The sequence below is a fragment of the Sycon ciliatum genome, chromosome 2, assembly GCF_964019385.1.
Source record: "Sycon ciliatum chromosome 2, ocSycCili1.1, whole genome shotgun sequence".
NCBI classification, from domain to species: domain Eukaryota; kingdom Metazoa; phylum Porifera; class Calcarea; order Leucosolenida; family Sycettidae; genus Sycon; species Sycon ciliatum.
The window spans coordinates 24627282-24643989 of record NC_088644.1 but is presented as its reverse complement, the minus strand read 5'-3'; the positions used below and the strand labels follow the sequence as shown (position 1 = coordinate 24643989).

Sequence of the window (16708 nt, the reverse complement as noted above, 5' to 3'; positions counted from 1 at the left end):
GTTGTACACGATAATTGAACTGTAAATGAACTTTCTGTTTTCCGTCCTGTTGGATTATCGTTTTGGTCTAGGGTACCGATTTCCGGTACTGGTTTCATTATCATCTCTTTCTCTGCGCAGATATTAATGAATGTTCGTCATCTCCGTGTCTGAACGGTGCCACTTGTATGGATCAAGTGAATGGTTACAACTGCACTTGTCCAACGGGTTTCCAAGGCATCACCTGTGACATGAGTAAGATATCCGTTCTTTTCTTGTTTTGTTCCAAATCAAGGCATAGCCCTTCCTTTAGAATACTAGGCTTAATCCCGTACTTCCAGGTTCGAATTATAGATAATAGTGCATGTCATAATAGAAACGATGTTGACTGAGATCTGTTGTGGAAGAAAGTTCTGATAGGGATTCGAAGTGTGTGTGTGTGTGTGTGTGTGTGTGTGTGTGTGTGTGTGTGTGTGTGTGTGTGTGTGAGGTGTGCGTGTGTGTGTGTGTGTGTGTGTGCGCGCGCACGTGTGTGTGTGTGTATGTGTGTGTGTTTGTGTGTTTTGTCCTTGTGTGTGTGTGGCGTCATCACTTCAAAGTGACATTTAATTTATCTGCTGATAGAGGAAGGTAGGATCTCCTATTTTGGGTTGAAATGGGAACTGGTCTAACACAAGCAGACGTCTCTATCATATAGATCGAAACAGCGCCTTTGTCGTATTTGGAATCATTCCCATTCTCTTATTTTTGATTGCCACCGCTGTGTCTCCTTCCTCTCTCTATGCAGACATAAACGACTGCGCACCAAACCCTTGTGTGAATGGCGGTGCATGCTCTGATGGGATTGCTGACTTCACTTGCGCATGCCAGCCAGGTTATACTGGAAGCACCTGCAGTGTTGGTAAGTGCCTGTCCTGTATGTGTTCAGAGCTCTCCTAGACACAGTATTAGATCTCTATCAGAAACAAAACAACTAGTCCTTGTCCTGACAGACACAGCATTAGATCTCTATCAGAAACAAAACAACTAGTCCTTGCCCTGACAGACACAGCATTAGATCTCTATCAGAAACAAAAACTAGTCCTTGTCCTGACAGACACAGCATTGTGCATTTCCAGTGGTTACAAGACCATTCTGGGCATGTTGCTCAATCTCATGCTGACGTGATGTGTAGATAGTGATTGCGGTGGTTTGTTGATGTGCTCGTTTGCCAGACATTGATGAATGTGCAAACAACCCATGCCAAAATGCTGCTACATGCACCCAAGGTGTAGCTCTGTACACGTGTGCCTGTCTACCTGGCTATACAGGAATTAACTGCGAAACAGGTAAGAGAATGCTGCGCATGACATGCACTAGTACCAGAAAGTACTGTTGATCCGCCCCCCACGCCATGTCGCTTCCCAGCTGGATTTTCGGCAGGGGCGGACGATGTACAACAACGTAGAAGTTCAGATTCGATGTGCTGGATTGTGCACATTTTCATCCTGGACTGGCAAGTATTGTGTACAGCAGTGCATGCGTCGGTTCAACATCGTATTTTTGTTGTATATGCCGAAGTCGCTTCACAGGTAGAAAATCGACAGGGGGGGGATTAGAGAGGGTGCGGTCAACGGTACTTTACGGTATGGGTGAGCGTGACGTGTATGGCTGAGCATAGCTTGTATGTATGGCCGAGCGAATCCTCGCTGAGCCATATTGAAAAATCTTTGCCTTTGCCCTGTTGTTTCCCTGCAAAATGTCTATTGCTATATTTTCATGCACAGCAGTTAGATTTCGAGTTGCTAGCCAGTGGGATATACTTAAAATGTCAATATATTTCCCAGTCCTAGAACAGGATTCACCTGAACAGCCCGTTTGGTTGGGACTTCACCTGTTCCAGCTCTGCCAGAACATTTTCTGCTTGCTCCTGCCTCAAAGCCGAAGCAGACCGAGCAGTTTCACTTTTTCACAGTGAAACCTGGCGAGAACATTGATTTTTGTCCCAAATGATCACGTTCACAATCTTTAAAGGCCGATTCATACTTCATGTCGCGCGACGGCTTTCCAGTACGCGAAATAGTTGAGCTCAGATCAACTTTTTTGCGACGCGACGCGTTTCCCGTACGCGAAATTAAGTATGAATCGGCCTTAAGGCTTCACCCATTATACCGTACAAGGTGACCATGGTGACTCGTACACAGTTTGAAGAATGCAATCAAGTTTGGCACACTTTTCACAAAATGTGCTCAGTCTCTGGTGGGGGTGCAACCTGATTTCAGCTTACAATGTTCCACTATTTGTCCTATGGCATGACATCATATTACTAGTGTACGACCGACACAGTGATATCCCGTACCAAGATTTTCAAATTGAGGCAAATTGAGGCATAGGCTCATGAAAACAGTGCCAGCAAATCATGTGAGCCACACCGTCTGCGTACAATAGTCATCCGGAAAACTGATCAATTTACTTTCTTTCTTTTGTCTGTTGCTTCTCTTCTCGAAGATGTTGATGAATGCTCGAGCTCACCATGCCAGAATGGTGGAGCCTGTATTGACAATGTGAACTCATATTCTTGCAACTGTACCAGAAACTATGAAGGTGCTAACTGTCAGAACCGTAAGTGGTACTTGCTGGAGTTCTGTTGCACTTGATACATCTGCCAAGAGTTTCTTTGGATTAGACTATTTCAATTTTTCTTTTTAATTTCATCGCCGAGTTTCATCCCTTGTATCTTTGGTGTTCTTCCTTCTTTCCATGCCGTATTGTTTGAATAAACCCGTGTTTTTACATTGCCATTGCAGTATGCCCTAGCCCTGTTTTACTTACCTCATTCTTGCCATGTGAAGAAGTGGAGTATACTGTCAGCTTTTGACCTGAATACTTGGTTTCGCTTGTTGTTCTCCAGTTCGGTCGTGCCCAGCACTTCACAGGAGAGCTACAGACAACGTAAATTGTATTCCCTGCTCCTGCGATGCAAGTGGTACAACCAGCTGCTCCCAGACCGCGGGCACTTGTACATGCAAATCTAATGTTCAAGGAGATAACTGCAACCAGTGTGCTAGTGGGTATTACACAGCAAAGTTGAATGATTTCAGTACATGCACCTCATGTCCATGCCAAGCTGGTCGTACTCTTGGCATGTGCAACTCAACTTCAGGCGAATGTAGCTGCACAGCTGCTTATTCTGGCCTAACCTGTAGCAGCTGCAATCGAGGATACTATGCTGACAATGGAGATTGCTCCCTGTGCTCATGTGATAGCAGTGGATCATTGAGTGATACATGTGATAGGGCAACAGGGCAATGTAGTTGCAAGAGACTAAGCACTGGCCGTCAGTGTGACAGTTGTCAATCAGGCTCTTTCCTCCCTTCTTCGACCACCACGTGCTTCAATATCAACTCTGTTCAGCGTTGCCAGGGTAAGTCAAGTTGGAGTTAGTTGCCCAGCTTTGTACAGTGTATATACGTCACAAAAGTTATGCACTAAACAGCACTGGCTATGCAGCCGAATGTTTATCACACATCACTACCACGCCAGTACTGTTGTTTTCTGCACCCTCCCCCACCCCCTCCCTTCCCCATGCAAAATGCCATCCAAACATGCAGTCCACATTCTAATTTAGTGTTTAAAATTGTGGGCTTTTGAGTATCAAGGCCAAAAAGAAAATTTAATTGCTATGAATTTAGTTGCTGAGTCTGGTCTAGAATTTGCATTTTGGCAATATTGCTACTGATGCTGTTATATGAACTGTGGTGCTGTTGCCGGGCTGTATTTTGTATGGGTGCGGTCCCGTTTGAAGTTGCTGGGACACCACGTTTAAAATGATATCCGTGTGTTTGCAAGTGCACGCTTGCGGGTTAATGCTTTTTTTGTTTTTTTTGCCGGTTTAAAAGTGCTTGATGAGTAGCGGAATGCATTGCCAGTGACGAAAGGTCGTGTATATGAGCCCGTCTCCTATAGAAGCCGGTTTTGAATACACGCCTGATTTTCCATATGCACCATCAACTCGAAAAAAAGTGAAGTTCAGTGAAAAAACTGGTTTGAATGCAAGCCTGATTTGAGTACTACAGTGGTGGAAGCCTAGTTCTGCATAGACTTTTACAGGAATGCACCCAGCATTTATACACGGCGTTACAGTATATTACCTATCTCTCACTGAGTTTTTTTAGAATGTGCCTTTTCTAGTATGTTGGAATCTGGAACCCTGATCAGACGCACATCTGGCAATTCAATCTTGTCATTATTCGCCAACTTTTGTGTACAGGCTGCGAATGTTCGCAACATGGTTCATCCGGAACAGCATGCTCACCATCGGGACAGTGTACATGTAAAACTGGCTATACTGGCTCCAGATGTGACCAATGCACAAGCTCAAGCCAGTACTATTCCGAGGCATCTGGATGTGTTGGTAAGTTTAAGATCATCCCAGAATTGGCCATCTACGTGTGTGTAGACTACGGATAAGCATAGGCCATGGTGTCTCTGCAGGTAGAATGCGGATTCTTTGCTAGTTGAAAGCATGTTGTCTTCTTTTCATTGATTTCCTCTAGAAGGTACTTGTATGTATATCGCATTTTTTTCTACAATGATCACAGCTCACAGGCAAAGACAAAAAAATGCATAGTGGGAGCATAGTGATGGTGAGGCTATTTGCCCTCAGCCGACCTGAGCTCTCGACGTCATGGCATACAGCAAGTCGGGAAGCATCACCTTCAGTTTTTATTCTTTTTATTCTTCTTCTTCTTCTTCCCCTGTTTAGAGTTGCCGGCAAACCTTTATAGTTCAAGTGGCCCTGAGCTTGGCCTTCAGGTCTCACTGAGCCAACCCTTCTACTTTGGAGCATCCTATGAGCAATACACCAATGTTACGGTCAGTTTCACAGCCATACACATACACACACGTTTAGGCCTCAGCCAAAAAGATGTATGATTCTGTTAAACATGGCCATTGAAAGTTGACTGGTACAGGTATGCTTTTCTGAAGCCGTTTGGAGGGCCCTCGGAATGGATCCGTGTTGACTGTGTGCACTACACCATTTTATCAGGGCTGTTAGAATAGAGAGGTTCCAGGGTGTCCAAGAGAGTGTTCAATACCGAGAGGCAGAGCAAGTTCAAACAATAATAAGAGGACGAAAAACATGCTTTTACTCCGAGTTTCATTCACTAAGCGATCATCAGAAAACAGTAAAGTAGTTGCAGTGCTGCTACATGTTTTCAATTCTGCAAATACCCCGAGAGCTGGTATGCATACACTAAGCACCACTCCAGGCCTGCATAGAACATCGCCAAATGGACAGCTGATTTATGCTTGTTGGCCTTTGTTTGGGAATACAGGTCTCTCCAAGTGGCTTCCTTTCTTTCCGCCAGTTTGCTGGACAAGTTAACTTGCCGCGGCATGTAACAGATGCTTCAACAGTCGTGGCACCATTCTGGACTTCAGAAGGTGCAGATCTGAGCTGCGGTGCAAGTGTTTCCGTGACACGTGCCGATGCCGCTACTGTGCAAGCAATAAACAGCGATATCAACAGCATTCAGAAGCCTACCCAGACATTTGCTGCTACCGAAGCTCTGATTGTGACTTGGAATGGCATTCGCCAGTCATCCAACTATAAACAGGTACATTACTATAAGCAAGTACATTACTATAAGCAAGTACATTACTATAAGCAGGTGGGTACTGTAAGCAAGTACACTACCATAAGCAGGTACATTGATGAATACATAGTGTGCACTCATATCACAAACATTGCTTCCTAGCATCCAGAATGCTTCCGTGTCACACTTGTTGTAGAATATTCCGGACAGTTTCTCCATGTAGCCTGTCGAATAAACTGGTATGTTTTAGATTTCCTATGTAATGTGGAGCCACCGATAAGTGTAACCGAATTGGTGCGATAGACAGGTTTCACGCTACATTATCACGTTACAAAGAACCTTGGTCAATCTACGGAAAGTTTCAGTATGTACACTGCATAGGGATCTGTGTTCCGCCATACGGAGTTTTCAAACCACGTGGCTGCCTATGGCAACTCTGGACGGGAAACACGAAAGACTCGGAGAGAGAATCCCCCATGTACCCCGCAATCCATCACTTTCAATACTGAAGTCCCCATGTACGTACTCTCCGTTAACAACTTTCTCTGAGTGCAAACTGGGGAATTAAAGTTTTTTTCACGCAAAGTTGCTTGACTTTACATAGTGCTAAACCTCTATCAACTCAAAAGCACACATTGTCTGCATGTCATGTCTGCATGTGTATGCAGATCCAATTGATTTGGCTCCGTACTTAGCTCTTCATGCTCCGTTTTTTGGTTTCGTCTTCATTACAGCTGAACACCTTCCAAGCAGTAATTGCAAGTGATGCCTGTCAATCATTTGCAATCTTCAATTACCCTGTTGGTGGCATTCAGTGGAGTGGAGAACTCAGTCCAGCTGTAATTGGTGCAGGAGGCCAGTTCCACCCTCTGTCTGGTCTCAGCAGTTCCAATGATATTGATAATGTGACAAGCAGATATATCTCCAGACTTACTCCTGGCTGCAGTGCAAGTTTACTCAACCAAGTAACATGCAGGGCAACACCAACGTTCAGCTCATTGACTGTCAACCCAGACGTGTATCCAGTCTGTCCAGAGTTGCATCGCAGCATCAGACTGCAGGATGCATTTTCTACTTACACATCTGTGACGAGTCAAACTTGCTATCGCAGCACGCCGCTGCCTGCATTGGGCATTGGCAGCATCGCAACTGTAAGTTCAGAATTCGTCAGTTTATATAGGCCTAGGCAGAGAGGAGGGGGAGGGGATGGGGATGGGGCATTTTCTTCATCTAACTAGTTTGGAAATTTGGAAGCAGTCGATCATGATACAGTACAATTCTTTTTGGTCTAAACTCCAGTTAAGGTGTCACTCTCAGCCTGTATCATGGCCTCTCACTTACAGTGCATTTCAAAACTAGAGACGCGTAGGGTTTTTGAAATATTTCAAATTTGGCTGGACCTTTTTGAGAATAGTTTTCGGAATATTGCTCAGGATCGCTCCACAATTACTCTCATATAGTTTCTAAAGGATTGGATAACAGACGCCCAATTTGGAAAAAATTATGCACAAAGTGATCACAGATTTCAAGTTATGTGGTATAGATGCTGGCATAACGGTTTTTGCCTAGGTACGCGTCTATAGTTTTGAAATGGACTGTAGTATCAAAAAAATCATTAATTTGTCTGTTTTGCATTGCCTGGCATCTTCTCACAGGTTTGCTGCTACGATGGAGACTTCTTGCTTTCAGGCTCCACTGGGCGCGCATACGTCCAGTTGTCCGACATGGACGAAACGTACCTCCTTGCCTGCTTGCGAACCAACTCGCAGTATTTCCTCTCCTATTTTTACTCTCTTCGTCCATCTCCATACAGTACATACAGTACCGGTGATCCAGTCTTAGCAGGTAAGTAGCTACTAGTATTGTACCCTAGACAAATCGGAAGCACACGTACAAATTTGAAAGTAATGTACAATGCACACCAGCCTTACAGAACCACAGTTTCAAAACGAAACCTTTCCGTTCCCTTCTCTTCAAAGGAAATATGGAAAAATCCAAGAACGGCAACTGAGGGAAAGTTCGAGAGCTGTTCTTATATCCTCTCTGAGTTTTAGGAGGCTCTCCAAAGCTCTGAGATGGTTGAAACGTGGAGATTCCTGTGGTTTGGGATCCCAGCATGCGAACTAGGCATTTCCCTTTTTTTATCGTGTGTAAGAAAGATCGGAAATATGAATAGAAAGTCGTTTTTCAAACACCCACGCTATAGCCGATACCTACTGTATGTCCTCTTCTGGGTGTGCACAAATATACTCCACCATTAACCCGACTGCTGCATGGACGATAAGTGCTGCGAATAGTGATCATGCACCCTGGCCTGAGTAGCTCGCTTGGCTAATTGAAAGTCTGCCGACCTCGGCCACATTATGTTGCTAATACATGCACAACCCCAGTCACAGCGCACAAGTAGTTGGTTGAGTTTGGCCGTCAGGAGGCCAGCGCAAGGTATCCGGGGCGCGGGTCTGATTCCAGCGAGGGGCAATGTGGTACCCCGCAGCGCAAGGGTAGCGTGATACCCTAAGCCAACGTGCGTGCTGCATGAGTAGCGTGATACTCGCCGAGCGCTTTTGCTGTTGCCTAGCAACGCGTTTCTGTCTTTCCTGGGCCCCCAAATGCATGTTGGGTGGCCCTGCGCATGACTGCACGTTGTCATAGCAACCTTGGAAATCTCAAGCCGGTTACCAACAAGCTAGGAATCAGACCAAGCCGCCGAATGCCCCCGCCGGCCCCCGGCGCTTCATTGCAATTGAATTAATATTTTGTCCAGAATAGTGAGCTAGGACAGATCAAATACAATGTAGCTTGGAGTACCATCATGCTGAGTGGCACTCATTGCGAGACGTAGGATAGTGTAGAGCGATAATAAATACCAGGCCCTGAGGCGTGGGTGGGAGGGAGAAATTGCAAAACAGTTGGATGCACGCAGCAGCACAGCTAGCAAGAGAAAGAGCCGTGGATGGGTTTGTTCCTGTTTTTGATGGCTGTGGCCATCCGTTCGCCCAACGCTCGTGTGAGTACGGCGTTTGTTTGTGCTGCCAGCTCGCGTCCGGCGTTTGTTTGTGCTGCCAGCTCGGGCCCGGTGCGCGAGTGAAACCGAACCGTGACAAAGGCTTTCGCTCTTTAGTGCTATTGACTGGCTTTTCATACGATGCCTATTGATGTCTAGAAACATGCTGTCTAGCCTTCCCCTGGTACGCATTCACGGGGCTTTGTTGAAGTTCGTGCCGTGAACTGCCAAAGGGAATTGTTTGAATGGTGCTGGGGCAAGTGCGACATTACGGCGTCCCTGCAGCCGGCCTAATCGCGTTTGTTGCCACAACCGATTTTACAGGATGCACAAAGTACGTCTTGTCTTTGACTTTGCTGTTTCGTTGTACTTTGTTTTCAGCAACATCTTTTGGTGATCCACATGTAACCACCATGAGAAATTTCTCCTACGAGTTTCATGTTACTGGTGAATTTGTTCTTTCATCAACTAATGTCACTCTTCTTGGAAATAGCAACATGGAATTCAGAGTATCAGCTCGTTATGAAGTCAATCCTCCTAATCCGTTTGGAGCCACATCTGCAACAAGACTGGCGTTTGAATTAGGTAAAATTTGATATGAAAAGAGAACGTTCTGGAACACTTGCTATGATTATGATATGAATGCGCATATACATGTATTCATTGTATTATGAAACCATGCTGTTTTATTCATGTTTTTAGAATATACTTCTAACTCTTCACGGATGATTGCCATCAATTCTCCACCTTCCTGTTGCACCTTTCATCCACACACATGTGTTGGCAAAATTAATACTATCCTTAACAGCTGTGAAGTTTATTGTTCCAACTAGGAACACACGCTTCTTGCCGAACACTTGACACTTGACTGACTCACGACTGCCATCCGGAGCACACAAGGCGCACGTCGCACCTTCCTCTCAGCAAACCTGCAAGAAAGCACCACTCCCTGCTCAATACACAGTGTTTCGGGGAATTCACCCCTCATCAGTTGCGCTTGAGTAGGCTGAGAAAGATTGTGCCTGAAAAGTACCACTTATATACTGCTCTCCAGGCCAAACCATCACCAGGGATACAAACTTACAGAGATACTTTGTTTCCAGCGCGACAAACACCTTGTGAAGCCCCAGGCAGCAGCGCGAGTCAGAGTCGCTCATGGAGTTGTGGTAAACAGACGTTGAGAGCCAGTATAGCTTAACAGCTGGTATTCAATATTGCTCTTTGTTCCGTATGATATCACCCATAGTGTAGAATGTGCCAGTACACTTCAGTCTTGTGATTTGACGTGGTTTTATTTGTTTCAGGTCAGAACCTGACTTATGAAATGCACTTGGGCAGTGCTGGCAACATTATTATCACCCAGAACGGTACTGACATCACCAGAAATGTGACTAATGGAAGTGTTCGATTCCTAATGCTAAGGCGGGCCAATGTTGTATCAGTTTCTGCCGGCAGAATAACGGCAACAGTTAATGTTCAGTCTGGTATTGCCCTGAGCGTGGAAATGCAAGGTATTGTAGATTGTGTGCACCTGTACTTGCAAAAGAAAAAGAGATCCAGGTGCCTGTCACCACTAGTATTGCCTGCTGCTGTGTTGATTCAAGATGCTGTGTTGATTCAAGATCAGCCAGTAAATGTACAATTCTAGGTGCACAATTGGAAACGTCCTCTGCTCGCCAATGACGTGTTTACCAGTTAGCGTATTTCCCGAATAAATACATCTTCTGGGCATCTTCTGTGGATCAGGCATCTTGCTAAAAAGCGGGGGTCGACTTATGACATACAGGTAGACTCCTGGTAATTCGAACCCCAAATGCCCGAGGAGAAAACCTTTAATCATCCGGATCATAGCAATAAATAGGATCCGCTGCACACTCATTCTTTACACACACAATTCAAGTTGTTGGGTGAATTGCAAGAGCGTTTTCTAGACTCAGTATAGAGAGAAAGTGCGAAAAGAAATGAAAGATAGTGTGGAAATATAGCAAAGTTGGTGCAAAGGTGTGAGTGTGGTGACTTCTTTTTTGAGTCTTTTTGTTTGCATAAGTCTGGCTGTTGGTCGTGGATACACACAGCTTCCAACACGTTAGGTGAATGTGCAGTATCGCCTGTGCCTGCCGAGGTCTTCGACATGACTAGATGAGCAAGGCGAGTTGCCTCAGTAACCGAAAACGTATCATTGAATAAAAAAATGCTTATTTTCTTTCAGTTATGTAGTGCTGTTTTGTGCGTTCACACATGCTCCATGTTGCACTGTTTTTGCCTTCCAGTTTATCAAAATCAAATTCCACGAATTTCTGGCTTACTTAACATCGAGAATGATCTTTCATCCACCGCTAACAGGACAGTTGTTTTCACTACTGCGTATTCCCTGTGTAAGTGTGTGCTATGGCTATTGCCTGCATGTGTGTATGTGTGTGCGTGTGTGTGTGTGTGTGTGTGTGTGTGCGTGTTTGTGTTTGCACTGGAGTCGTTCATGCTATATGAACATCATGCTATATGAACGACTCGATCATCCCCAATTCCATTTCATATTGTGTTTGGGAAATATATTTGCCGTTTTCAGTTTATTAGAGTAAAAGGACAAAATTGCAACATGCTAACCCTCCAGTTCTTTGCCAGCATATTTTGTTACGGTCATTCAGTGTTCTTGGCTGAATAGTAGTGTCCTGCTGTAGTGTCGAATGGTAAAGAGTTCGAATTTATAAAAAAGAGAAGTGAGCATAATGCTGATGGTGATCGCTCTTCTTTGCGTGTCTACTTGCAACATTCTACTGTGTTATTACAGACCATCTTCAGCAAGTGGACAGTCCTTTCACTTATGGTCCTGGAGCCTCGTACGCAACATTCAACCCTCATGCTGGTATTCCCAGCCCCGTCTTCATTGCAGACTTGCTCACTCAAAATCCACCTGCTTTCTGCAATGGCAACGTGCAGTGCGCGTTGGACTTTGCTGCCACTGGGCAAGAGGGCTTTGGTGAAGCTACACTTGATTTTAAGAACGCGTTCGATGCGACCAGTTTAATCATCAGTACGTTTTAAAAAGATGACCATTCTTGTTGTTGTCGCTGTCTTCATCGTTGTTGTTGTCACCGTTGTGTCAGTGCTGCCAAATTTCCATTTTGTACGGAAAATTGTTATGTGGAATTTGAACAAATTTTTACGTGCAATTGCGTGCAATTGCGAAGCCAACTGCAAGCATGGTCAGGGTAGGCTGAGCGATGGCTCTATATATTCAATTTTCGAAAGCTATGACTACCTCATGTCATTAGTACTAGCAAGAGTACATCGCCTCCAATGCACATCGTTCACGTACCAACAGACGTATTCTGCGCCTGTATTGGTCAAATCACAATTTATTCCGGTACATACTAGTTGAAGGAAACATGTGTGATGCGTTGATACCTGAACAAACATCACAAATTACTGTTGCTGCTTGAAGTAAGAGCATCGCGTCATACTGAAACATGACCTCATTTTGAAATTCTGCCTTGACAGAAGGGTATGCGGGAGTTGCACACTCTTGGGGCATAAGCTGTACATGTATATAGATACCCAAAGACAAAAACGACATGTCCAAGTATAAGGAACATGAGGAACAGAATCAGCGAGAGTCTGCGCATGTGATCAGGGTTAACTGCATTAGCCCCACATAAAATTACGGTATGTACTTATGGTACTTGTGTAAGTCAAACTTGTTTGTACTGACAAAGCCAACTATCGGTGCACGTGTGAGTGCCAGAGTGCACAAATCATTGTTTTCTGAAGAATTTTATGGTCAAGCTATACTAACTAACTGAAAACTCTTATGATCAATGATCATTGCACTTCTTGTGTTTTTTTCTTCTAGGTGCTGTGCCTCCTGCAATCATTCTAAATACTACATTCTTTGTTGGAGTGTTTGGCCAAAACAGCTCCTTAGGCGTCAAAGTAAATTCTACTAACTCTATTGTCAATTTGTCAATCCACACAATGACTGGATTTGGTACTCCTTCCGACCTATCCTGGGTTGCGAATGGTACAAATGAGCTTGCTCTTCGCTGGCTGCCAAGTGTCCGTGTACGATCATCGACTCTATCAATAATTGCCACCGACAGCGCTGGTCAATCTTCCCTTCTCCAAGTTCCTATCGCACTTTGTGGTTGTCAAGGATCTTGTGGTAGTCCACCCCAAACTCCTGTCTCCCAGTTCACCCAGCTTCCTTGCATCGCTTGTGACCCGGGTAAGTGGCATTCATCCACCTAGGGGCGTTCTCATTTTCTTCAGGTTTCATGGAGAACGAAGAGGAAGAATAAAAGAACAGATATTGATGATCCTTGTGGTAGTTCACATCTTTGTAAACCTAGTAAGGGGGATAATGACAATCGCTTGTGTAGGGCCTCCTAGTAAAACATGCAAGCAGGAAGTTCGTAGGCATATAGTCATTCCCGTATGAATTGAACCTTTTGACTGTTTTGGTACACTTACAGCTGTAATGATCGGCAATTGGTTGCAAATGTTGCTATAACTTCCATTCTCTCCCTCCTCTTGTTGTGTGTAGGCTTCACTGGAGATCAGTGTCTGTCCGACATTGATGCTTGCACGACTACACCTTGTGCAGCATTGCGTAACTGCACAGATCTAGTGGCTCCCTCATCTGGTCGACAGTGCTCAGCATGTCCATCAGGCTACACAACTCCCAGCAGTGTTGATGATGCATGTGTTAATATCAATGAATGCACCACAAGGAGTCCATGTAATAGCACTATCAATACTTGCCAAGATACTGTCGGTTCATACATGTGTCCATGCAAATCTGGATATACTGGCAGTGGCGACAATAACTGTCGAGGTAAGTTCCTGCTACTTTAGCCCCATGTCGCTTGTACTTCTAAAATTCTGCTATCACTGACTTGATTGGATCCCTCTCTTCTCGCCCACTGCTGGTCCACTGCTGGTCCACTGCTGGTCATGTCGACTACAGAGCAACACAACGGTGTGTATGGCTGTGTAACTTTACTTGTCTTCGTTTGTTTCCCGCTGCAGATGTGGATGAGTGTTTGGCTGGCAGTCATAACTGTGACGTTATGAACAATGCAGTCTGTGCTAACAATGTTGGATCATTTACGTGTAGCTGTGAAGCTGGATACACTGGAGCGGGAGTGGCAGGTGCCCCATGCCAAGGTACGTTGACATGTGTGAATGGAAGTGTTCTTTGCATATCAGCACCATTAAATTTTTTAGTTGAAGTATCAGCGTTGAATCGGCTAGGAATACAACAGGAATTTCTTTGCCATCATACAGGAAAGTGCGTATTTCAGCAGTAAGAATTATGAAGAAGAGGCGTTTCTCTTTTCTTTTTTTTACAGAGGTTTGCTTTCTCTCTTTCTCTCTTTGTGTCTTTCTAATCTTGTTTTGGTAAGCATTTCAGCTTCATGTGTTCTGTGCGTATTTGTCCTGTTTCCAGACTTCAACCAATGTCTGCTTGGTGGACACAACTGTCACAGCAGTGCCACGTGTACTGAAAATCCCTCAACTGCAAACAGTTTCAACTGCACTTGTCCGGACGGCCAGTTGCAAACATCTGCTGGAAATTGTATTGGTATGTACTGTTCTGTCTTGCTCAAGCAAGCCCAAATTCCTACGTGTGTTTCTGCAACTTTTCTTTGCTAGTTACTTTGCAGAACTTGCGTGGAGAAGAACGTAGAGATTATTTTTTTGGAGAACCCCTGGTTCCTGTGTCATTTCCGAATTGTTCAGTTTCTTTTGCGTTTGTGGTTTTTATGTTACAGTACTTGCAGAACTTCAGACTGTCACCATGCCGATGATTGTTCCAAATGCTGCCTCCGTCAGTTTCATTTGCTCCTTTACTGGTGTTGTGACTGGAGGCATTGTTTGGACCTCGCCTAGTGGCAACAGGATTGCTACTGCTGCTGCTGGTTCAGCCTTCAGTTCAACAACAACATTGGTAAGAATCCTTCCATTGGCACGCCTCTCTATAGTCTGCACAATAGACAGGATGGTGCATTAACTGCTTTCTCTTGATGGTGCATTAACTGCTTTCTCTTGATGGTGCATTAACTGCTTTCTCTTGATGGTGCATTAACTGCTTTCTCTTGATGGTGCATTTAAAACTGCTTTCTCTTGATGGTGCATTAACTGCTTTCTCTTGATGGTGCATTGACTGCTTTCTCTTGATGGTGTTAGCTGCCTGGGTTTACTTATTGCCAAATCTACCCCCCCCCCCCCAACATACACACATTCCACACATTCCACACATTCCACACATGCACACATGCACACATTACACACATGCACACACGCACACACACACACACACATGCACACACGCGCACACCCACCCACCACCACCACCACCACCACCACCACCACCACCACCACCACCACCACCACCACCACCAATATTTGGATATGATGCACACTTTTTTGTATCTTGAGTGCAGTGTGCGCCATCGATTTTTGCCTAAATCCGTGCAGATGATCCGTGCAGATGAATGGCAGTAGACAATGTGTTTTGCGTCCTTGCTGAAACTAGTGCTCTGTGCTCTAGCCAGGGTAAAGTGCAACACACAAAGGCAAGATAACCATCTGTTGAGTGTTTCTGAATACAAAACTCAGCGTTAGAAGAATGCTTTTTATTTCAGTTGTTTTGGGTTGACGTTTGACGCAGTAAGGTCGGGTTCACGTTCTTTTTGCCCTATTTGCAGCTCACCTCTGGTACAACTGAGGGTACTTTAATGTTCACATCCTCCTTTGCAATTGCTTCAAATGGTGAAAGGATAGTCCCTGATGGCAACTACATATGCACAGCAACTAATGACCGTGGCAGTACATCTGGTCAAGTTGTGCTTTCTGTTGGTAAGATGTTTAGAAATTCACATTTGTTTTCACAATCCAATTTTGATCTGGTCCCATTGTACCCGCCATCTATAGAATATCATGATTGTGCAAAGTCTTGCTTGCCTGCTTTTGGAATAAGTAGCGCCACTGTGCTATCCTTTGCCTGCGGAACATGGGCCAGGACATAGTATCTCTTTATCTATCAAATCCCAAACTGTAAACTTGGAAACCGTTGCCATCTGGAATCCTTCACGGTTTGGCGATGGGTGTGAAGTTGCAGCCAGTAAACTAGCGCAAAGCATAGAACTGTAGTAAAGGAAGTGAGGAAATTGACTCCAATCACGAACATCAGCATAGAACTGTAGTAAAGGAAGTGAGGAAATTGACTCCAATCACAAACATCTTCAGTTGCAAAATTAGTCTGTGCTAGCAAATCACAAATTAAAACTGGCGCAAACGTTTCCCAGTATGTAGGAAAGGTTTGAAGTATATGGGATTGTTTTCGAAAATCATGATCATACTACCGCGCCAGAGTGCACTGTAAGGTGTTTGGGCAGCATCCGTTCTCTCTTCAGAAGTTTTGCCGGAAAAGTCTCAGTTTTTCGTTTCACCGAAAGATATTTTAGTGAGGACATTCCAGTGTTTTGGGAGATTCTATTATACTAGTATAGGATTTGAGTGTTGCAATGGATGCAATGATGATAGAACTTGCAGGGAAAGTAATGTCGTGGCTGGCTGATCGTCCCTACGTGTTAGTTATCCCAAGCCCGTTTGCACAAAGTATATGTGCGCCTCTTGGTAGTTCCACTCAGGCGTACCTCAGACCCAAAGCACAGAGAGAAGTCAGGGTGGCGGAGCCCTCAGGTCCGATAGTAAAGGAACAAAGGAACAGTAAGAAACTACAAAGTCAAAGGCCACACCGGCTCAAGCGGACAAGTCCGCTTGAGCGGTAGCGGAACTCCTATAAAGAAAGTCAAGAAAGCTATAAAAGAGAATAAGACTAATACAAGACTCATACAAGACTAATCGAAGACTCATACAAGACTAATCCAAGACTCATACAAGACTAATCCAAGACTAATCGAAGACTCCTCGATATCTGACTAAGTCAGCGAACTTATACTAGCTGAAATCTATGCGAGCGGCCACGAAGGGAAGGATCGAGCAGGCAGCAGCGAACGACTAGTGAGCTGTGCTAAACTCAGCAAAGAGTAATGTATCTAAGTATTGAAGCTAATGCTAATCATGAATCGGAGCAACTAAGCGGAACAGCAGAACAGCGGACCGGCAACAGAGACAATAGCTG

The 16708-nt window shown here is 44.7% G+C and overlaps 1 protein-coding gene across 1 annotated transcript in view; it reads left to right on the top strand.

Moving 5' to 3' along the window:
• Positions 1-16708, top strand: part of LOC135809326 (uncharacterized) — a 79550-nt gene that overhangs the window by 28065 nt on the left and 34777 nt on the right. The window contains exons 37-56 of the mRNA XM_065322659.1: positions 121-234; positions 767-880; positions 1194-1307; positions 2467-2580; positions 2870-3382; positions 4229-4372; positions 4724-4833; positions 5298-5579; positions 6293-6709; positions 7214-7403; positions 8944-9147; positions 9867-10073; positions 10833-10937; positions 11351-11593; positions 12413-12784; positions 13103-13393; positions 13588-13725; positions 14009-14143; positions 14334-14509; positions 15270-15420. Of these exons, the coding sequence (XP_065178731.1) occupies positions 121-234; positions 767-880; positions 1194-1307; positions 2467-2580; positions 2870-3382; positions 4229-4372; positions 4724-4833; positions 5298-5579; positions 6293-6709; positions 7214-7403; positions 8944-9147; positions 9867-10073; positions 10833-10937; positions 11351-11593; positions 12413-12784; positions 13103-13393; positions 13588-13725; positions 14009-14143; positions 14334-14509; positions 15270-15420 (4134 nt within the window). The remainder of the gene's footprint in view (positions 1-120; positions 235-766; positions 881-1193; positions 1308-2466; positions 2581-2869; positions 3383-4228; positions 4373-4723; positions 4834-5297; positions 5580-6292; positions 6710-7213; positions 7404-8943; positions 9148-9866; positions 10074-10832; positions 10938-11350; positions 11594-12412; positions 12785-13102; positions 13394-13587; positions 13726-14008; positions 14144-14333; positions 14510-15269; positions 15421-16708) is intronic.